The 21,521-nt window shown below is 41.1% G+C and overlaps 1 protein-coding gene across 4 annotated transcripts in view; it reads right to left on the reverse strand.

Annotated features, from left to right (window-relative positions):
- Positions 1 to 1,773: 1,773 nt before the first annotated feature.
- The window catches only part of PAPOLA (poly(A) polymerase alpha), a 56,872-nt gene continuing 37,124 nt past the window's right edge, over positions 1,774 to 21,521 (reverse strand). For 2 of the 4 annotated variants that reach the window (XM_058655223.1, XM_058655222.1), the window contains 8 exons: positions 21,191 to 21,300; positions 16,921 to 17,042; positions 15,600 to 15,742; positions 11,599 to 11,699; positions 11,154 to 11,377; positions 7,692 to 7,754; positions 5,758 to 5,832; positions 1,774 to 3,900 (listed from right to left, as the gene is read on the reverse strand). In XM_058655223.1, coding sequence (XP_058511206.1) covers positions 3,805 to 3,900; positions 5,758 to 5,832; positions 7,692 to 7,754; positions 11,154 to 11,377; positions 11,599 to 11,699; positions 15,600 to 15,742; positions 16,921 to 17,042; positions 21,191 to 21,300 — 934 coding nt within the window. In that variant the 3' untranslated portion in view covers positions 1,774 to 3,804. The remainder of the gene's footprint in view (positions 3,901 to 5,757; positions 5,833 to 7,691; positions 7,755 to 11,153; positions 11,378 to 11,598; positions 11,700 to 15,599; positions 15,743 to 16,920; positions 17,043 to 21,190; positions 21,301 to 21,521) is intronic. The other 2 variants (XM_058655225.1, XM_058655224.1) reach the window with 2 other exon arrangements.

Here is a 21,521-nt window from a genome sequence, read left to right on the forward strand (position 1 = left end):
ATAGCCACAACTTTAAAAAGTATCATTCAGTAAACCTACCAAAATGTCAAAAAGGCACGAGACTCACAGAAAGCATGGGGGAGTTGTGGCATAGTGGGTAAAGTCACAGACATCCCATAAGCGCACTGCTTCATTTCGGGATCCTCCACTTGTGACCCAGCTCCCTGGGAATGGTCTGCCTGTTAAAGCCAGTGTCTGGGCCGCTATCACCCACTGACATCCACCAGCAACCAGCCTGGCCATTGTGGACATTTGGGGAGCGATTCAGCAGAAGGAAGATTCCTTCTCTGTAACTTGTTCAAATAAATAAAACTAAAAAAAGCAAAACAAAACAGAACAGACTCTTAAAGTATTGTATTCAATTTCATGTCTAGGTATCCTTCAGGATAAGAGGAAGTTCAGCAAATTCTTTTTTTTTTTTTTAAAGATTTATTTTATTTTTATTACAAAGTCAGATATACTGAAAGGAGGAGAGACAGAGAGGAAGTGGAGCTGCCGGGATTAGAACCAGCGGCCATATGGGATCAAGGCGAGGACCTTAGCCACTAGGCCACGCTGCCGAGCCCAAGTTCAGCAAATTCTATAAGTGTTAATAGTTCAGTCAAAAATAACTTTCACATTTTCCCTTCTACCAAATACTCACAAAAGTTAAATTTTATTTTTATGAGTTATCCTACATAGCAGTCATATATTATCAGACATATTAAGTCTATAATTTGGAATTTTAGGTATTAAATATGTACAACTGCATGTTCCTTGGCATAATGGCATTTCCATAAATCCATTCATCCCCTCACTAAAAACCCTGCAGCTGAAGCAACCGCCTGGGGAACCTGCATCCCCTATCAGAATGCTGGTTCAGATCCTAGCTACCCTACTTCTAGTACAGCATGCAGCTAATGTTAACTGGGACTAAGAGGCCGAGGCCCAGGCCCAGGCCCAGGCCCTTGGAATCCTGCTGGGGAATCTGGAAGAAGTTTAGCGTCCTACCTTCAGGTTGGTGTAGGCCTGGCTATCGGGCATTTAGGAAGCAAACTAGCAGTTGGACAATCTCTCTCTCCCTCATGCTGCAACTTTCAAGCAGATGAAAATGAATACCAGCCCACACACACACACACACACACACCACCACAAGAGCCATACCCGAGAGCTGGCCAGCGCGTACACGTACACACACACACCACCACAAGAGCCATACCCGAGAGCTGGCCAGTGCGTACACGTATACACACACACACACACAGAGCCATACCCGAGAGCTGGCCAGCACACACACAGCAAGCAGTTCACTCGTCATCCATGAATCAAGCATGAGTGTTAAGCATTTGGGGGCTTAAGAAAGGCAGAATCTGATTTGGCTTTAGTCAAACAAATAGAATCCTAACTGCTGGCAGCCTAGGAGTCTAGATTCCTTGAGAAACAACAGCGCCATCTGCTGACATTAGAAATGACATACTCACTGGTATGAAAAAGCACTGGGGCTATCAATGTGGAATATATTGTACATAGATAATGTAGAGAGAAAATACTTCAGTTGATTGGACAGCTGAAAATGAATTAAGAGCATGTTCATATTTTCCTCCCTAAAGATCGATTATATGACAAATACCAAATACCAGATCATTATGTGAGAGATAAATTAATATTGAGCTGTTGCTACCACTGGTGTAAATTTAAGATAAATTCTTTTGCAAATCCTAAAGCTAATCTTTAAACATTTAAGTACACTCAACTGTTGGTGGGGAAAAAAAGTCAAAAGAAATCAGCCAACTGTGGCATTGTGCTTTTTTTTTTTTATTGTGTTTTCAATGGAGAAATACATCATCTGTTTACAAAATAGCTCTTGAAAAATACAAGGAGTACAGATACTATAAAACAAAGCAAACTCCAGTCATGAGACACTACGTACATCATGCGAAAGCAACAGTCTGATCTCCAGGTTATGAAAACTAGAATTAAAAAGTCACTACACAGAAAATGTCCAAGTTCCCAGCTTGGCAAAACTTGGGTGCAATTACATGAAACGTTTAATAAACTGAAATTTTTCCCAATGTGTAAACAAAATGACAAGACTAACTCTGTGCCTGGCAATTTCAATCTAACTCTGAAGCTACACGAAACACACAGACACCTTGTACACTTCACCTGTTGGTAGGACCGTCTCTCCTCTGTGGGTGGTGGAGGAAGGGGAAGGTGACGGTGCAGCAGAGATGTGGGAAGCGGAAATGTTGTCTACTAGACATTAGAAAGTCATGGTGGAAAGAAAGCTTCAATTAATGCACAGCTTACAGGGGAAAAGACTAGACTCCAACTTCAGCAAATTAATGTGAAGAACGGGGAAGAGCTGAAGTCCTTGCAGTTTAACATCAAGAATGCACATGTGATAGAATGGAGCACAATGGAAGATTCATGAAGCATGCTCATTAGAACAAACGTTAGGTCTGCTTTGTCCAGGTAACAGTAAGCTGATCCACATCTGGCAACCCTCACACTTTAGAAAGATGCATTTTCTTACACTTAATTATTAGGATTATTTTCTGTAATGGAAGGAGTTCGTAATCATTTGGTAGAATAAAATAAAAGGAAAGCTGACTAGATGTCAAGTGCTTGCTTGCTAGAAATGATTTTTAAAATGTTTCTATATGTAAAATTCACTGACAAATTTGGTAAACCAGTTAAAAATAAAAATTAGTTCAGAAATCTTGGAAAAAATGCCTTTTGCCCACATGTTTAAAATTGAAAACCAGTGTACTATAGACAAGAGTTCCATGGAGTGTACAAAATCCTTGAGATCAAATCGCCATCCAAGATGACATGTTTCACAGGCATTCTTGTTAGTCACTCTAAAGGTTTCAGCCACGGGACCAAAATGTACTGTTCCGTGTCATGCAGCCATAGGCTTATCATACTGGTTCACATCATGGCTTAAGAAAATACTGGATTTTGTTCTGTGAAGTAATTCCTACCTTGTGCATATAAGCAAAAGGAAACTAAGAAAAAAGGTGGGTGGGGAGTGCAAAAAGTTTTTCTTTTTATTTCTGAAGACAACAGATGGAAGGCAAAAGAATATAGAACTCTGATAAGCTTGAAGAAAAATATTTGCTGATCGCTGATTTGTATGCACTACAAAACAATTCTATAAATAAAACCAGTATATCATTTCTTAATCGCGACCCCATCAAAACCAAGTTTGTCTTAATTATTCTTTCAATGTCAAATATATCCCCAGAGTTGCTCTTTCATTTTCAAGGCTTACAGCTACTTCAAAGGAGACTGAACTAGACGTGCCCGCTTCCTCTCTCCAGCGTAACGGTACACCACTGCACAGCGGGATCCAGTGGAAGCTAATGGTAAAAGTAATTCTTCAGGAAAGAAAATCCATCAAGCTGAAAAGCTAAAATTAGTTCTATTTTCTAATAAAAAAATACATAAAAGTGCATCATCAGAATAAGGAATTCTTATGCCAGTTTGTATTGCAAAATTTTCCAAACAATGCATCAAACATAAACCCAATTCAGATGTCAATTATGAATACAAATGGTAACTGGAGGTTTTTTTTTTCAAGGCAGTAATTTCTGAAATAGTTAATGCAACTGTTGCTAACACAATGATAACAGTACTCCTGGCTTCACATACTAACCTGGACTTCCGATCAAGTGCTGATTAGCCCAGTAAGGGAGGTCACCAAAAAACCTAAATCCATTTTCAGTCATGTCTAGTCTTGTACCCTCCATTCTCCTTTTTAGCATTTGAAGACAACAGGTGGAGTTGGCAGATATTGTTTATGGACCCCTGAGGTTGTTTTTACCGATTCAATCTCAGTTTTATTGAATTCTTGATAACAGGAATAGGATTTGCAGGGAGAGCGGGGATATCGGAAAGGTCTGTACTGGATGTTTTCTGAGAATGAAAGCAAAGAACACATCATCGTTCAGAGCAACCTGAAATGAGACGCACTTTCCACTTAACTGCTGGAACTTCATCACACGAACAGTATTCTAAAGCTAAAAATCACTCTAAATTATTCAAACAGAATGCAAATAAATATTACTATTGCATTGGAGAAGTTCTAAAATAATTAAGCACCAATATTTTAACAATTTTAGCAATAAACAGAAAACATCTAAGCAATTTCAAATATAGCTTTTAAAAATATGATTCGCTAAGCATTACCTATCACATAATTACCGTGTTCATGCTAAACTGTTTTTACTTATTACAACACTAATGGCTGTGACATTAACTGGTGTTGGAGCACCCCCGTGTGGGAGAAAACCTAACTTCACCCTTACCCAGGCAGCAGCAGCCGTCGGCAAAATCACTCCTTTCTTGTACCACCAATTATAAAATCAGATCTACAAAGCTGAGCAACAATGACTCTAGCTTTTAGACAAGTTTTCATTATGTTAAACAGAGTAGATCACAACCCTTCCTTAAGATTCAGAACTAGAGTAATAAATCTTTATGTGTTTCATTATGGAAAATTACAAACATACACAAATGTAGAGAGCATTATATAATACACTTCCATGGATTCATTACCCAGCTTCATCAACCCAATACCTCCCTTCCTCCTATAAGCAAATCTCAGAGATTTTATTTTTTCATGATTTATCTCAAAACAGTAAGGATACTTTGTTACACGCAGCCACAGTTATCAGTTCCTGCGGAATAGATGTGTCTCTAATTTCAACAAACAAGAATGCAATTTTTAAGCAACAGAAGCATGCTTTTGACAAATGAGTGGTTTTACTCTCCCTGGCTTTAGGACTCTCATTCGTAAACATCTAACAGGCAAACACTCATGTGTTCCAGTCACTACAGGAATGGACTCAGTGAGACGAAGTTTATGAAAATGGTTGCTTAGAAACGAAAATGGCAAACATGCAATCACAGTTACAGGCCAGTTGAAGTTCGATGAAAACTTCTGTCTGTGCACCAGTGTGAAGCGTGAGACTCGTGGTTATTTTAGTCATCATTGCCCAATGTTTTACTAGATAAAAATTGTGGACAAAATTCCAGAAACTAAATATAGTAATTATGTATCTTCGCAGTCTATAAAAATTAACATTCTACAAGAGTATATTTTTTTATAATCTCTTTAAATAAACGCTGAAGCACAAACAGTAAAAACATCCCCGCAGCACCAGCAGAGCGCACCAGGCAGCCAGCAACCACGTTAACATCAACTCAGAAGAGAAACGTACTTAGCGTCAGAGTCTGATCTAGATTTTGGGTTTTATCCTATTTGAAAGGATCCAAAAGGAAAACAACTATTTTACAAGCAAAACTAGTTTTCAAATAAACTAAAAAAACATCCCGCAGGCTTACTGTAGCCAATGAACTGTCACAAATAGAACAGCTAATACAAATGAAAAAATAATTCCCAAGAATTGTGCTTTATATACTAATTAACTAACAGAAAATATTGACCACACAAAAAATCGATAAGCATGGTTTTCAGTTCTTCCCTATCTTAACTTTCACCTTATTCTGTAAATAAAACCTCTTCATGGCCTGTGCATACAGGATTCACAGCATCAATGAGGCATCAATACTGAGTAAGCATCCAACATACAGACTTCCATCAGATCCATGCCTGCCTTCCAAGCTACAGTGTATACACATGTTCAGGTTAGTCAGCAATTCCTTCACAGACAATTTTAGCAGTTCTCTATGAATGCTCAGTTCAGCTCAATACACCACACTGATCTTAAGGACATTCCCAAAGCTTTCCTTGCTTTTTGCTCTTAGTACCTGAGAGGCCAGCAGAGAAGCCGCTGTCTGAACAGTTTCTGATTGAGCTGTACTTGTCTCTGTATCGAGTTGTTCCTGTGAGACAAAGAGGATGGGGAGAGGGAGAAGAGACTTAAAAAAGAATTAAAAAAAAAAAAATCATCGCTGGGTTTGGCAGCTAGTAAAGACGACAAACTGGAAGACAGCAAGGACCAAGAGGAAGCTGTGACTACATTACAAAAGCATCTACTAAGCCTCATTGTAGCCTATTTTACCACTTCAGTATTCAAAACTTTCTATTTGCCTACAAATCGTATAAAGTAAGGTCAGAATATCTCGAGATTTTCCAACTGGCTCTAATGTAGATGTTTTAAGCAAACAATAATTAACAACACACTGGCATATTATGAATGTTGCCCAGACAGTAATTAACATAATACAAACCCACGAAATGCTCTAGTTAAATGAAAAAGAAAAAACAAAACACTAACAAACTCTTCAAATATTAAGTACAACTGCCCAGGAATATAAACACTGATTTCTTCCTCCTTAAATCCCTTTTCCCCTCTAAATTCTCCTGTAAGCATGATCAGAAAACATAGGACACTACTACCCACACAGCATTAATACATATGTGCACACAAAAATGATAATAACCAAATAGAAACTTCAATTTCTAGAAAAATAAAACAATGAAGTATTGATTTTCTGTTGTGAAATTTTAAGGGTAATAAACTGTCAGGAATATGAATGGAAAAAGTGCAGTTTTTCTTGGAAGTTGGCCATGTGCATAAAGTTTTAAAAATTAAGCTATTCTTTCATGAGTAAACACGAATGCACAGTAGGAATTTAGCAGCAGTATATACATATTATACTCGGAGCCCAACACCTCACTTTTTTTTTTAAAACAGAAATAACTGAATGAATGGGACTCGTTGCCTGCAATACGGGAACAGTCTTAAGACAGCATTCCGTGCGCTTATTAACAATACTATGGATTATTAAGCAGCACATGTTCTTGGTTTACAAAGTGAATTAAAAATGGAAATCAAAAGCCTTGCTAGGTAGGCGCTGGTTCTAGTCCCAGCGGCCCCGCTTCCCATCCAGCTCCCTGCTGCGTTCTGGGAAAGCAGTCTGAGGACAGGGTCAAAGCCTTGGGACCCTGCACTCATGTGGGAGATCCAGAGGAGACTCTGGACTCGTGGCTTTGGATCAGCTCAGCTCCAGCCGTTGTAGCCACTTAAGGAGTAAATCAGTGGACGGAGGATCTTCTTCTGTCTCTCCTCCTCTCTGTATATCTGACTTTGCAAATAAAAATAAAATAAAATACAATCTTGGAAAAAAAAAAAAAGAATACTTGTTGAAAGTATCCATCCCAGAAATTTGGGATAATTAAAAAGGGGGAGGACTTCCAATTTTTCTACAACAAAGGAGAATGAAATTAAAATCCTTCAGTAAAATGCAAGTTCAATCCATTGAAAATCTACACAAAACAGATCTCCAGTATTCAATATATTCAAGCCCTATGTACCCCAGGTTCTAGCCAAAACTTTCTACCAAAAACGAATTCCCTAACCATACCATATGCTGAGATCCAGGGAGATCGCCCTTTCATCCCAGACCACTGAAAATCCCAGGTTCTCTTTAACTTTCTTGCCGCTTTCCCTGTCAGTGAAGCCGACAAGTCCCACCCCTCCCTGCCCTCAATTACTCTGATTTCCTCTGATGACAATTACATGTTTTTTACTGGATCATCATCTCCTTTAAATGCATACAACATCTTATGTTATATTCCCTTCAGTGTTCAGTAAAATTAACATTGAAAAGTAACAAACACTTCTCAAAAGACAATACTGACAAAAATCTAAAACCCACACCAACACAACGCACTGCAATACTGCGGGCATTCCCATCACATCTGCCGTGTTTGCATTCTACAGGCTAAGTGAGTATACCTTTGTTTCTGTTTTATCATGTCCACTCAAAGCAAGACAGTTATCATCTTCACTTGTTTCATCCTGTTTTTAAAGAAAAAAGCTTTATTCTCTAAAATGAAAGAATCTGAATTATTTGCCAATCAATGCTTTAATGTATAAATTTTTTTCAAGACTGTAAGCATATTTTAAATTCAGCAACTACTAAAATTAAAAAAAAAAATGGATCACTGCCTAAAGAACATTGCCAAAACCACTAACTTCAAAAAAACAAAATTGAGAATTCTCTGATCCACCAACCTGGGGCTGCGGCGATCCTCACTCCCGTTCTAGCAGGCTCACACACATGTCAGCATAGACAAGACTTTCAGCAAGAAAAACGCCATTTCAACCTTCGCCGCAGAACCTCGCTATTAAAACTATCTAGACACCATATCCTTGCTTTCATTTACTAAACAAAGCTAAAATTTAATTTTAAAAGTGGAAACAGCAACTAATTTCAATAAAGACATAATCTGCATGCTGCAAACACATAAATTTTAAAAATACCCATTTATAACAGTAAAAATGAATTCTGACTGATACAGGACATTATGAAAACTGGTCTCAGTGTAATATATCTACCCTAAGTGTGGTTTTGGGGACTCCTGATTTTTAAACAGACACAGAAACATCCACCGTGGAAATGACCTGCCTGGAGCTTGTTCCCAAACAAGCCAGGGGCGAGTGTACAAGTGAAACTAGACTGAGTATGCCTGGCAGTTACTGAAGCTGGGTGATGCAAACAGGATACCTCATCATACATCTGTACATGTTTGAAATTTTCCATACACTAAAGCTTTACAATTATAACAAGCCTCATCTAGTCACAGAATCCAGGACAGAGCAAAGCTCCACATTTAGCACCGTGAGTTCTAACCTGGGTCTCACTAGCAATGGTTGCACAATTGCAAAGCTGAGCACCCGTTTCCCTTTCTGAGAAACCAACCTTAATTCAATTTATATATCAACTCCGTGCAAATGGCATTAGCAAAATCTACAACACGAAAATACACAGAACAAAGAGACTCTGAAAGGTGCAAAGGTTGGGGAACATAGACAGCGGTGAGGCCTGTTGGCCTGCGAACCACACAAAGCCCAGTAAGTCACATGGCCTGATGCCACCAAGGCAGCCAGAGGCCACATTAGAAATTCAATACATTAACTGCAGGCTAATTTTTAAGTTAATAATCTTGTATGGCCTGTGAAAAATGCAAAAGCACCCAAATGGCCATGGACAGAAAAAAGATTCCCACTCCTACAGGATACCGAAGACGCACCAAGCAATTACAGTGTAAGAATCCTCTTCTGGTTGCCTAAATGAACAAAAAGGGCTATTTTTTAAGAACCAGTGAGTAGGGCCCGGCGGCGTGGCCTAGCGGCTAAAATCCTCACCTTCAATGCACCGGGATCCCATATGGGCACCGGTTCTAATCCCGGCAGTTCCACTTCCCATCCAGCTCCCTGCTTGTGGCCTGGGAAAGCAGTTGAGGATGGCCCAGAGCCTTGGGACCCTGCACCCACATGGGAGACCTGAAGGAATGTTTCTGCATCCCGGCTTCGGATCGGCACAGCACTGGCCGTTGCGCTCACTTGGGGAGTGAATCATCGGACGGAAGATCTTCTCTGTCTCTCCTCCTCTCTGTGTATCTGACTTTGTAATAAAAAAATAAATGCATGATTTTAAAAATTAAAACGAATGATCCATCTGGATTTTGTTTCAAAAACTACATACAAAAGGAAATGGAAAAGAATGACTGAAGAGAGTTCATCATCATTTAAGTGTGAAACAGATCCATAGGAACATGGACTGACTTCACGTCCATACTAAATGTAAAAAGTTATATAAATATAAAAAGTTTATATTTCTATTGCTTCTTCTTTAAAAAAAAAAAAGATTTATTTTTATTGCAAAGTCAGAGATATACAGAGAGGAGGAAGACAGAGAGGAAGATCTTCTGTCCGATGATTCATTCCCCAGGTTACCGCAACGGCCAGTGCTGTGCCGATCTGGAGCCAGGATCCAAGAACTTCTTCCAGGTCTCCCACACGGGTGCAGAGTCCCAATGCATTGGGTTGTCTTCAACTGCTTTCCCAGGCCACAAGCAGGGGGCTGGATGGGAAGTGGAGCTGCCGGGATTAGAACCGGCGCCCATATGGGATCCTGGTGCGTTCAAGGCGAGGACTTTAGCCACTAGGCCACGCCGCCGGGCCCAATTTCTACTGCTTCTTTAAGCCAAGTAATAACATGACTATCGTCCCACTAAGGTAAGCAAAAACAAAATGACAGCGCCATGTTGGTATGTATTTATCAGCGCTTGCAGGATTCCACTTTGACTAGAGAAACCCAATGTTTACAATGTGGATTCCTATGGGAAGGGGCTCGTGAGAGGCTCTGCAACCCTGAACATTCCAAGACAGTCACCACACAAGGCTCTGAAGGGACTGACAGGCCAGAATCCTGAAAGGGCTCTGGCCCAGTATATCGGGAAGAGGCCCTAAAACTTAAGAAAAAAAAAGTAACCCTGATGAATAGTCAAGGATAGACAGTAAAAGACACAGATGCAGTTTCCAGAACACATCCTGAAAGATATGACATACTGCACTAATTTTTCATTCTCATTCAGCGTAAGAGTACAAAAATTAATTTTACTAATGGTTAGTCAATATTATTTCCAAAATAAATAATTAAAGCCTTTAAAATAAACCCAAAAATAAGACTCTTACAAAATTAGACATACATAATATATATGTATGTATTTTACCAAAATTGGTCATGACCAGACTCAGTGAGGATCTTGAATTCTTATCCTGTTCTAAAACACCTCTACATAACGTATAAGTTCCTAAGTATTAAATTCTCAACCAAAAATCACTATGAAATTAGCACTTTTGCACTATGATTTCTGGAGCAAAGGTGAATGTTTCGCTAATATGAAAATGACATGCGAGTAACCACAGAGCAATCAAACTCCAACAAGACTACTATTTTTAAGATCCTCAACAAATCAACATACATTTTAAAATGATTTTGCTAAAACTATTCGAAATTGTGACAAGTTTATACCAGCTAATTATAAAAAGTGAACCTATTGCTAGAAAGTTTCCTAAAGCAAGACGCCCAATCAATCTGACTCTGCAGTGCTGCTGCCTGCTCCAGGGGCTCCTCGGCACCAGGGGCTCCTTGGCACCCTCTCCCCTCAGCAGTGCCGGAGCCCCCAGACTGCAGCTGCAGTCCACGCAGGCCCACAAAGAACTGGCACAGCACACGGTGCTGTCACTAGAGAAGAATCAATTAGGGTCATGCGCAATTCTGAGCTAAATTGTGTTGCATTATACACACATAAGAAGTTTAACTCTGTCTCACAAGAGACTTTGTCCAATGGATTTAAAAATAGGCCAACTGGTGCCGCCTCGGCTAATCAACATGTTGCACATATCTACCTCTTCTGTTTTGGTTTTCTTCGGACTCTCTTCTTTGTGAGGTGAGGATGTTCTCTTGACTCCTGCAATGGGACTGGGTCCTTTCGCTGTGGTTGCAGTTCCTGAATGTCTCGGTGGTGGGTTTACCAGACGTGTGGAAGAAACAACCCTGGAGACAGTAGGCTTTGGTGGTGGAGAAATGGCTGGTTGCGTGGCAGTTTGAGGAATGCTTTCACTCGATGTACCTAAGCAGTAAAAATAGGAATTCATACAAATGAAAAGAATATAACATCAAGTTGCAAGTCAGTTTCTATTTCCTTAAATTTTACATGTAACATTACGTGCAAATAACAAAATGGAATAAAAAAACTCAACGCAAACCAATGATTCAATCAATCATTCTTTGGGAAGGAAAGCTGAAAGCAGTAATACAGAATCGTTAACCCTATCAAGGCAATGTTCTTACCCCCTGAGCTTTCACTGGAATTTGCTTGTGGCACAGAAACTTCAGTAGCCTGTGAGTTGGTCACAGATGCTGCTGTCACAGCTGGAGCAGGACTGTTTCTGCTAAAAACAATAAAAGTTAATTTTAAATACCAAATAGAAAAATAACTAAAATAAAACCCACTATTATTTTTAACATGCACCAATTAACTGTGAATGATTTCTTTATTTTTACTTCCTACACATTTCTATTACTAACTTTATCTGATACAAGATAATCCAGAGTAAAAAAGCATACAAACATTCTAAAGCAGCACTTCCCAAGAACTTTCTGACAATGGAAGCAACCTTCACCAGCAATATTCCACATGGCAGGCAGTATAACGACACAGCCACACCCAACTTGAAACAAGGTAAGGGCCGGAGCTGGGGCATAGCAAGCACAGCTGCTGTCACCACCCTTAGCATCCTTTATAGGTGTAGTTCAAGTCCCAGCTATTCCACTTTCCTGCAGTGTGCAGCACGAGATGGACCAAGTGCTTGGAACCATTCCTGCACCCACATGGGAGACCAAAAGAAGCTTCTGGTTCTGGCTTTAGGGTCATTTGGGCTCTGGATGTTGTGGCCCTTTAGGAAGAAAATCAGCAAATGAACTTTTACAAAAAACAAACCATAATAAATAAGCAAATACATAAAGGAGAGGGGAGGGAAGGGAAGGGAGAGTAGGGGTGAGGAGAGGAGAGTAGGGGAGGGAAGGGAGAGTACGGGAGAGGAGAGTAGGGGAGGGGAGGGAAGGGAGAGTACGGGAGAGGAGAGTAGGGGAGGGGAGGGAAGGGAGAGTACAGGAGAGGAGAGGAGAGTAGGGGAGGGGAGGGGGGAGAAATAAGGGGAGGAAAGGAGGGGAGGGGAGGGGAGGAAAGGAGGGGAGGGGAGGGGAGGGGGAGAGGAGGGGAGAGGAATATAGGAAAGGGAAGTAAAACGAAGGGGAGGGAGGGGAGGGGAGGGGAGGGGAGGGGAGGGGAGGGGAGGGGAGGAGGCGGGGAGGGGAGAGGAATATAGGAAAGGGAAGTAAAACGAAGGGGAGGGAAGGGGAAGAGAGGGGAGGGACTGAGGGAAGAGAGGGACGGACCTGAAGAGAAGTTCTCAAACCTCTGATTTGGAATGACAGGCAACTTGTTTGGGATATAACAGAACTCTATACAAGATTGTGATTTAAGAAAATGATCTGAGATACAGAAATAAATTTTTCATTCAGAATCTAAAGGCACAAAAAGGTCCATCTAGTGGAACAGACATACGACGAAGACCATGACAGAGATATTTTAATAGTTTAGAAAGAATTTGGTCTAAATCCTTTATTTTTTTTAAAGATTTATTTTATTTTTATTACAAAGTCAGATATACATAGAGGAGGAGAGATAGAGAGGAAGATCTTCCATCCAATGATTCACCCCCCAAGTGAGCGCAACGGCCAGTGCTGTGCCGATCTGAAGCCAGGAGCCAGGAACCTCCTCTGGGTCTCCCACATGGGTGCAGGATCTCAAAGCCCTGGGATATTTCTCATGGCCACAAGCAGGGAGCTGGATGGGAAGTGGAGCTGCCGGGATTAGAACTGGCACGTTGAAGGCGAGGACTTTAGCCACTAGGCCACAACGCTGGGCCCCTAAATCCTCTTTAAAATTTTTAAAAACAATTTTGACTATAACTATTTTAAAAAGCCACATTTTTCTTCAAGCATTGTTCTTTCCTATCCTTCTCATTGCAACCCAAAGCCCAATGCCTCCTATCATGTTCTAGATCCAGAACCTCCTGTAATTTCAGAAAATCCGAATTCCTGTATTCTCCAATGCCATCAATGATTTTCTCTAAAACACATCCTACATATTTAAACTTAGCTTTTATCTTCTGAAGAACGAACATATAAATAAATGCACACAGTCCTCTAGCTATCTCACTCTGAAACTGAAGTATGACAACACTAGGAAAGGGTTGACCACACACAGGGGAGCCTGCCAGTTCTGGAAACCGAGGTGAGGAGACCACGCGGGGACCACACCAGGAGGGGACAACGAGGCCTCAAGACAGCCCCCCAAAAACGATGAAATGGAGAGCTGGACAAAGCCACAGATGTGAGAGAAAACCTGACATACCCAGCAAAGTGCCAATATCAACAGAATTTATCAAATACAAAAGGACATACATAAAAATTCAAAGTTTCCACCTATACAAGTTATTTAATATTAGTTGTAGTGTTGTATACACATTTTATAAACTCATGTACCAACTCAAAGTAAGCAAAAGGAAAACTATTAAATATGTCTTCTTCAAAAACAAGCAAACCAAGAGACACGAAACAAAAAGTTCAATATTGAAGTCTCTTCAGGTGCCATTGTTAAGGCGCAGTGGGTTCAACCACAGCCAATGACAGTATCCCCTTTGGGCAATGGTTTACGACTCAGGAGCAGAGCAGCTGGGTCATGAACTTCCAAACCAGCTCCCTGCCAACATGTCTGAGAAAGCAGCAGAAAAACCCAAGTCCGTGGGCCCCTGAATCCATCAGGGAAGACCTGGTAAAGAACTCTGGACCATCTGGAGAACGAATCAGTTGATCAATCTTTATCTCTCCCAGTCTCTGTAACTTTGCCTTTCAAATTAACAAAATAATAACAAAACAAAACAAAATAAAAGTAACTTCCAAAACACAGGATACAGCTTTAGCCTAAAGTTCAGATTACACATGATTAACTTAACACACCATGCATGGGAGGTTCACAAAGAAAAAAACCTAGCTCATCCAATCTTCAGGCGTATCTTTGCCACTGGCTGGAGACTGAGCACCCAAATGTTAAAATCGAAGAAGTTAAATATGCCATGTGTTCATAGAAGTGCTCAAGTCTTTAAACGTCAATTTCTTTACAGAGAGATCAGTATAACTACCACAGTGCAAATTACAACCACTACTACAAAATTCTCCCGTAAACAGCTCCCTTTAACATGGTAGAACGCACTATAACCCACGGTGGGAGGAATCCCAGAGCCTATGAAACTGTGTCACATAATGCAATGCAATTAATAAAAAAAATATATATATTAAAAAATAATTAGAAAAAGAAAAAGAACACACTATAACCAAGTACAGAAATCAAATACAAATAATCTGCTACTGCTTTCTAATTTCTGCTGCCACAGGTATTTCTTTAGTAACAGAATTTTTACTGCTTTAAATGTTTTTAGCAGTACACGGAATTTTAAGAAACAGGGATTCCTTGGCCAAAATGCCCAGACCTTTCTGTTCTTTGGAAACTCACCAATGCTATATGGGATAAAACTGCTCAAGTGTAAGCTCTAGGACAGCAGAGTGGGCCTGTCCTCAGACACACCAAGGGTAAGCTCTAGGACAGCAGAGTGGGCCTGTCCTCAGACACACCAAGGGTAAGCTCTAGGACAGCAGAGTGGGCCGGTCCTCAGACACACCAAGGGTAAGCTCTAGGACAGCAGAGTGGGCCTGTCCTCAGACACACCAAGGGTAAGCTCTAGGACAGCAGAGTGGGCCTGTCCTCACTGACACACCAAAGGTAAGCTCTAGGACAGCAGAGTGGGCCTGTCCTCAGACACACCAAGGGTAAGCTCTAGGACAGCAGAGTGGGCCTGTCCTCAGACACACCAAGGGTAAGCTCTAGGACAGCAGAGTGGGCCTGTCCTCAGACACACCAAGGGTAAGCTCTAGGACAGCAGAGTGGGTCGGTCCTCACTGACACACCAAGTAATTTTCTGTAGCAACAGGTTTCTACATTTGGGGTGACTACAATGATTAAATATCCTTTATATTTAAATCAAGACATATCAGTCCCAAAGTGAACTCCAAATACACACCTTTGAATAAAACTTAAAACTAATGTCCCCAAAACTAGAACCTGCTATTTTTTTTTTTTTTAATTAGAATGGAATAAAAAGAACATTCTAGCTGGATGACCCCTGCTAACCATGTAGCCCCGCTGCCTCCCTCTCCTTCTTTCCCCTTACCCCTGAGAGCTGCCAGAACTGTTCAATGGACTAGTCTTCAGAGCACTCGTGGGGGAAGGCACGGACATGCTGTTATCGCTGTCCACGGACAGGTCGAGGCTGCTGTCATTGAGAGCTGTCAATTTGACACCTTCTGTTGAATGCTGCAACCAATGAAGCATTGCGTTACAAATGTACATATGCTTACGTCACCCAGATCTTAGAAAGATGAAAACTTTGATACACCAAATATGTACAGATTGTTGACACATTATAAATTAAAATTACACGGATCTTCAATCAGGGCTATAAATCTTTAATCAGGACACATATGCATACAAATATACAAGAAATCAACAATCAACTAGACAGTAACTGACTCTAGTGATATCAGAAGTGATTTTTTTTGGTGTTTACAGATTTCTGTCCTAAATGAACACAAAAATTAAGTCATTTGAAAAAACTTTACCAAGTATTAACTCAATGAAACTTATTATTTGTCAATGAGACACTCATACACAAAATTTCTAGTGCTGTAAGTACAACTGAAGATTTGAAGATGGCATATTTAGCAGTATCAAAGCAGAGGTGTCAGCAGAGTGGTATCCAGCATTCCACATGGGTACCAGTGCTAGTCCCAGCCGTTCTGGTTCTGCCCCAGCTCCCTGCTAATGGCCTAAGAAAGCAGCAAAGCTTGCAAGACTCAAGTCCTTAGGTGCTGCACCTACAAGAGAGACCTGGGAGCAGATCTCGGCTCCCAACTTGAGACTGCCGCACCTCTGGCCATCGGGCTATCTGGGAGGTGAAGAAGCAGGCGGCAGACCTCCTGTCTCCTCCTCATGCAACTCTGCCTTTCAAGTGAAATTAAAATTTTTTTAAAAATGCAAAACTAAATTTTTGAAAACTTTTTGTTTTTATTGGAAAGGAAGATTTACAAAGAGGAAGAGAGCCAGAGAGGAAGATCTCCCGTCTGTTGATTCACTTCCCAAATGGCCACAATGGTCAGAGCTGGGCCAATCTGAAGCCAGGAGCCAGGAACTTGTTCCAGGTCGCCCACACAGCTGCAGGGTCCCAAGGCTTTGGGCCGTCCTTGACTGCTTTCCCAGGCCACAAGCAGGGCTAGATGGGAAGTGGAACAGCAGGGACACGAACTGGCACCCATATGGGATCCCAGCATGCACAACGCAACGACTTTAGCCAACAGGCTATCGCAGGGCCCTAGAAACATTTTTTATGCCTAATTTTTTACCCATATAAAGTATTATGTTGGTTCTGTTCCTTAAAAATAAAAGTGCTCCAAAACATTGTTAGGAATGCTTTTTAAAGTACTTTAAAAACTTACCTTTTTCTTTTTCTGAAGCACATGATTAGGTAGCAGTTGATGGAGTTGCCTTCTTTTTACATGCATTGCAGCAATTTTCATATCCACCTCAAACATCTTGCTGTTTATTGCTTGCCTATAAACTACACAATTAGAATTGTTACAAGAAATACAAGCATTTTAATACAGGCAGTTAAACTCACTAAGGAGAAACTACAGTATTATGGAGATTCTTCCCCATCAACACCGCACACCTACACCTCATCTGCCGTTACTCATCGCCTACAATAAAGTACTTTCACCAGAAGGTATACTTGATGCAGAAAAGCACAAAGCACAGTGATCCTTTGAATGTAGTAACTCCTTAAATAGCTCTAAAGGTAGTAAAATAACTTGAAAAAATAACACAATTATAATGGGGTTTCTTAAACCTGTGCCCTTTAAAGTTACTCAGTAAATTTAAATTTTTATCCATGTGTCACATGCAGGAAGATAAAGTCAACTTACAAAATTACACCTAAAGAAACTTTTACAAAAATCTGAAAACTAAAATTAAAGACGTGTTACCTATTAATAAAATTAATGATACCTTACCTATTATTAAAATAGCTCAAATAATGTCACAGGAGCAAAAATACCACAACCCAGTTACTTAGATCCAAAGGTCCTGTACTGGGCAAATTCAGAGCTACAACATTTACCATGCACCTATACTGTAAACACACTGAAGACACAGCAGTGAACAGATGGGGTCAGAACAGCCTCACACAGCCTGCACTTTACGAAGGAGAGCAGAACCACCACAGTCAGTCAATTCATCATTCAACGGTGACAGAAGCATGGGGAAGCCGAGTAGGTAACCGGACAGGGAACTCAACCTGGAAAGAGAACTGACGTCTGAAGACGTGAGCCAATGTGGGTGAGTTGAGGCCCCACAGAATGGCATTCCAGGGAAAGCAAATGTCAAGAACAAAAGGCCCTGCCTGGAAAAGCACACCTGGGAATTTAAAGAACAACAAAGGATGACAGGAAACCACAAAGTCAATCTACTTTATCTGCTGAAACCCCAAAAGCTCCAAGGCTGATCTGGAGTGCCTGTGGATCTTTTGATCTTTCACTGCTTGTGAATGAATGACAATGGCTTCCTGCAGAAACGTCTCAGCTACCAAGTACAAGCTGCCCCAGTCCCTGCTGAGTATCTTACTGTCCTTTGGGCCCTAAAACACCTGCAGGGATCAGGCCACCTCACAGGCTGACAACAGGGAGGCGACCAGATCAGCAGACAACTGCACACCACAGCAGGCACATGCACTTGGATTCCCAGGTGTGTGGTCATTTCATGTGTTAAGCTGCGGGATGATCTGGCTTAAATCATCACCCGTTTCCTGTGTGTAGCCTTTACCTACACTCCTAGAAGCAATCCACTTACTGATCGCTGACTCTTTTACAGAGGATTAAGCATGGATCACAAAGTGAAAGCATGTCCTCACAAAAATTAAAAGAAAAATAAGAAAGGAAGCAGGAGAAAGGGTGGATGTTAGTGAGGACAGTGAGAAGTATCAATGCCCTTAAAACTGTATATGAAATACACGAATCTGTCCTCTTTGTATAAACAAGGAGAAGGGCTGAGGTGGGGAGCACAGAGGCCGAGGGAGGGGCGGTTATCTAACAGAACAATAGCAATGACCTGGACTAGGCTGAAAGCAAACAGCGGTAACTGGGAGAAATCTCAAGATATTCAGAAAGAAGCAAACAAGGTTTCATCATGGACTAATAGCAAACGGGAGAAATGAGGGGAAAAAAATGACACCAAGATTTCTATCTTGACCAACCTGAAAAGCAATTCAAAGGGATTAGGGATTAGGGGTAAAAATTTGTGTTATGAACATGCTAAATCTATTTCATTTTATGATCTCACAATGTATCCCATTACAATGTTTCAAGATAACACAACTCTCTATGACCAGGGAAGGCAGCACAGACTGGCAAGTCCTTGGACCCCTGCACCCACGTGGGAAACCCAGAAGCAGCTCCTGGCTCCTGGCTTGGGACTGGCTCAGCACAGGACATTGCAGTCTTTGGGGACTGAACCAGTAGATAAAAAAAAAAAATCTCTCTTCTCTCTGTAACTCTACCTTTCAAATAAAAGCAAAATCAACCTAAAAAGAAAATCTGCACAGTTGTTCCTGATATCCCAATGACTAAGGGTTGCTACTGCTAGGAATCTAGATCTCCTGCAGAGTTTCACAACGTGTGCACATCCTATCTACATTCTGCAAGAGGAAAAACCTACTTAGCAGTCTGAACCAAAAACAACTCAACTTCACATAAAAACAAAGTATTCTGACCTGAAGGTTCCAAGAGTGCTACCAGGAATACCTAAACTAGACGTCCTTTGTTCCTCTTGATCCTTTTATCAATGACAACAGTGTTGGAGATGATTATCAGATCACTACAGAAAACACTCCAGCGTGAATTCACAGATGTGAACAGTGCTCAGGATTTTGATATAAGGGTGTAATAACTTAACTACTCAAGTATGTCTCTTCTAGTGTCCACATTTATCTCAGTGGACACAGACAGAAACACACACAGCAGCCTCCATCTCATCCATAGGGAATACCCCGGCCAGTCCTGGAAACCAGAGCACCAAGCCCTACACACGCTGCATGTTTCTATGCATATGTGTGTACAACTGGATTTAATTTATACATTAAGTGCAGTTAAGATTGGCAACCAACAATGCAAGTTAAAATGTACCATAATGTCTTGACTACGGTCTCACTCCACTCAGCCTTCTTGTGATGAGCAGATGCAGTGAGGTGGATGATGCAGTGAGTCAGCCCGAGTCTGCTGTGTAAGCGTTACCCGAACACAGCGCTCACACAGCCCTAACCGGAGGTGGCTACTGAGCAACTAGCAGATACAGCACGGACCTGAGGACAACGCAATGACTCATGTCCTGGGCAGGACAAGCCCAGATTCCGTCCCACTTCTCGGTGTTTGATGCACGCAAGTTAAAAACTCAAAAGTTGTGAATTCCCTTTCCAAAACTTATAATATTTTCAGAATAGAGTAACTGAAACCAATGGAAGACTGTGGATTAGAGAAAAGCACTACACTATATTCTTTTCATTCTCCTTTATATTACAATTAAAACATATAAATACTGTTTAACAAACAGTCTTCAATATTTTCTCTAAGCACATAAAAACAATTTAATGCTGGATGGCAGCAGTATTGTGTAATGGCAAGTGAAGCTTCCACCTGTGGTGCCAGCACCCCATTTAGGTGCCAGTTCAAGTCCCAGCTGCTCTACTTCCAATCCAGCTCCTTATAAATGGCCTGGGAAAAGCAATGGAGGATGGCCCAAATCCTTGAGCCCCTGCACCCATGTCCAACAGATGCAGAAAAAGCTGACAGCTCCTGGCTTCAGTTCGGCCCGGCTCCAGCCACTGTGACTACTTGGTGATGAATTAGCAAATGAAAGATCTCTCTCTCTTTCTCTCTTTCCCTACTTTTCTCAACATAATCCTACCTTTGAAAGAAAAATTTTTCTAACTTATTGTTTTATTTCAATGTTCTCAGGGACAATTCTTCATAGTGGACAAGTGAAACAGTCACTTACTGAAATGTTTTAAAATGTAATGAAAAAGAACAGAAACAGTGTCTGAGTCGGAGGACAGACAGCTGTCCGCGTGCACAGTCCCATTCCCTGAAAGACCAAGTGCACCTGTACAAAAGCCTTCTGTCCACTCAGCGGCACCGACTCAGCGGCACCCACCTAGCGGCACCCACCAGCTGAAGCACACTACTTTATACCTCATGGTACAGGTCAACCTGAAATGTCCTTCACATTAGAGACAGTCACTTGTATGTCAGGCAGCACTGATATTAGTAACCCACACAAAGTTATTCCAGATTATTCTGAGGTGGTGAAGATACTCCCGTCTGACACTAAAGCTCCTGTCAGCCCCTGCCAAGGGCAGCCCACAAGGCAGAGGAAGACGCAAGCAGCTGGCTTCCTGTCACCCAACCAGGTATTTCCAACTTCTATTTCCAACATCCTGGCCATTTCAGGCACTTAGGGGGTAAAACAGTAAATAGAAGCATCTCCTCTCAAATTAACTTTTAAAATTAAAGAAAAATAAATAAAACTTTGGTGATCACTGTTTAATAGCCCCAAGTAATATCAGTGATTATTGCAAATATCATTTAACTACTGTGCACATGAGGGCAAATTCCAATACATAAGCACCTGGATGTTTTAATCATGCACACACACACATACCTGTATCTGTGAAAGACTGAATGTCATAGGTGAGATCAACGCTGAGATTTTCAGAGTTCTCTGTTTTTTTAAACACTAACCCAATCACCCACATCGTTCGGAATTCTTCCCTGAAAAGAACAATAATACTGTAATTCATCACACTTTCATGAAAACATAGCTATCAATGTGGATGGCAACCTAAGTTTTGTGCAAAACTCTGCAAAACAAACATGAATGAACAAATACAAGTTTCAGTAAACTGTAGCAACAAGTATCAGCAAAGCTCAAAGATCTGGCGCTGTGCCACAGCAGGTCACTCTGCCAGCAGCCAGTCCCAGTCCCACTGCTC

The sequence above is a fragment of the Ochotona princeps genome, chromosome 26 (genome assembly GCF_030435755.1).
Source record: "Ochotona princeps isolate mOchPri1 chromosome 26, mOchPri1.hap1, whole genome shotgun sequence".
Lineage (NCBI taxonomy): Eukaryota > Metazoa > Chordata > Mammalia > Lagomorpha > Ochotonidae > Ochotona > Ochotona princeps.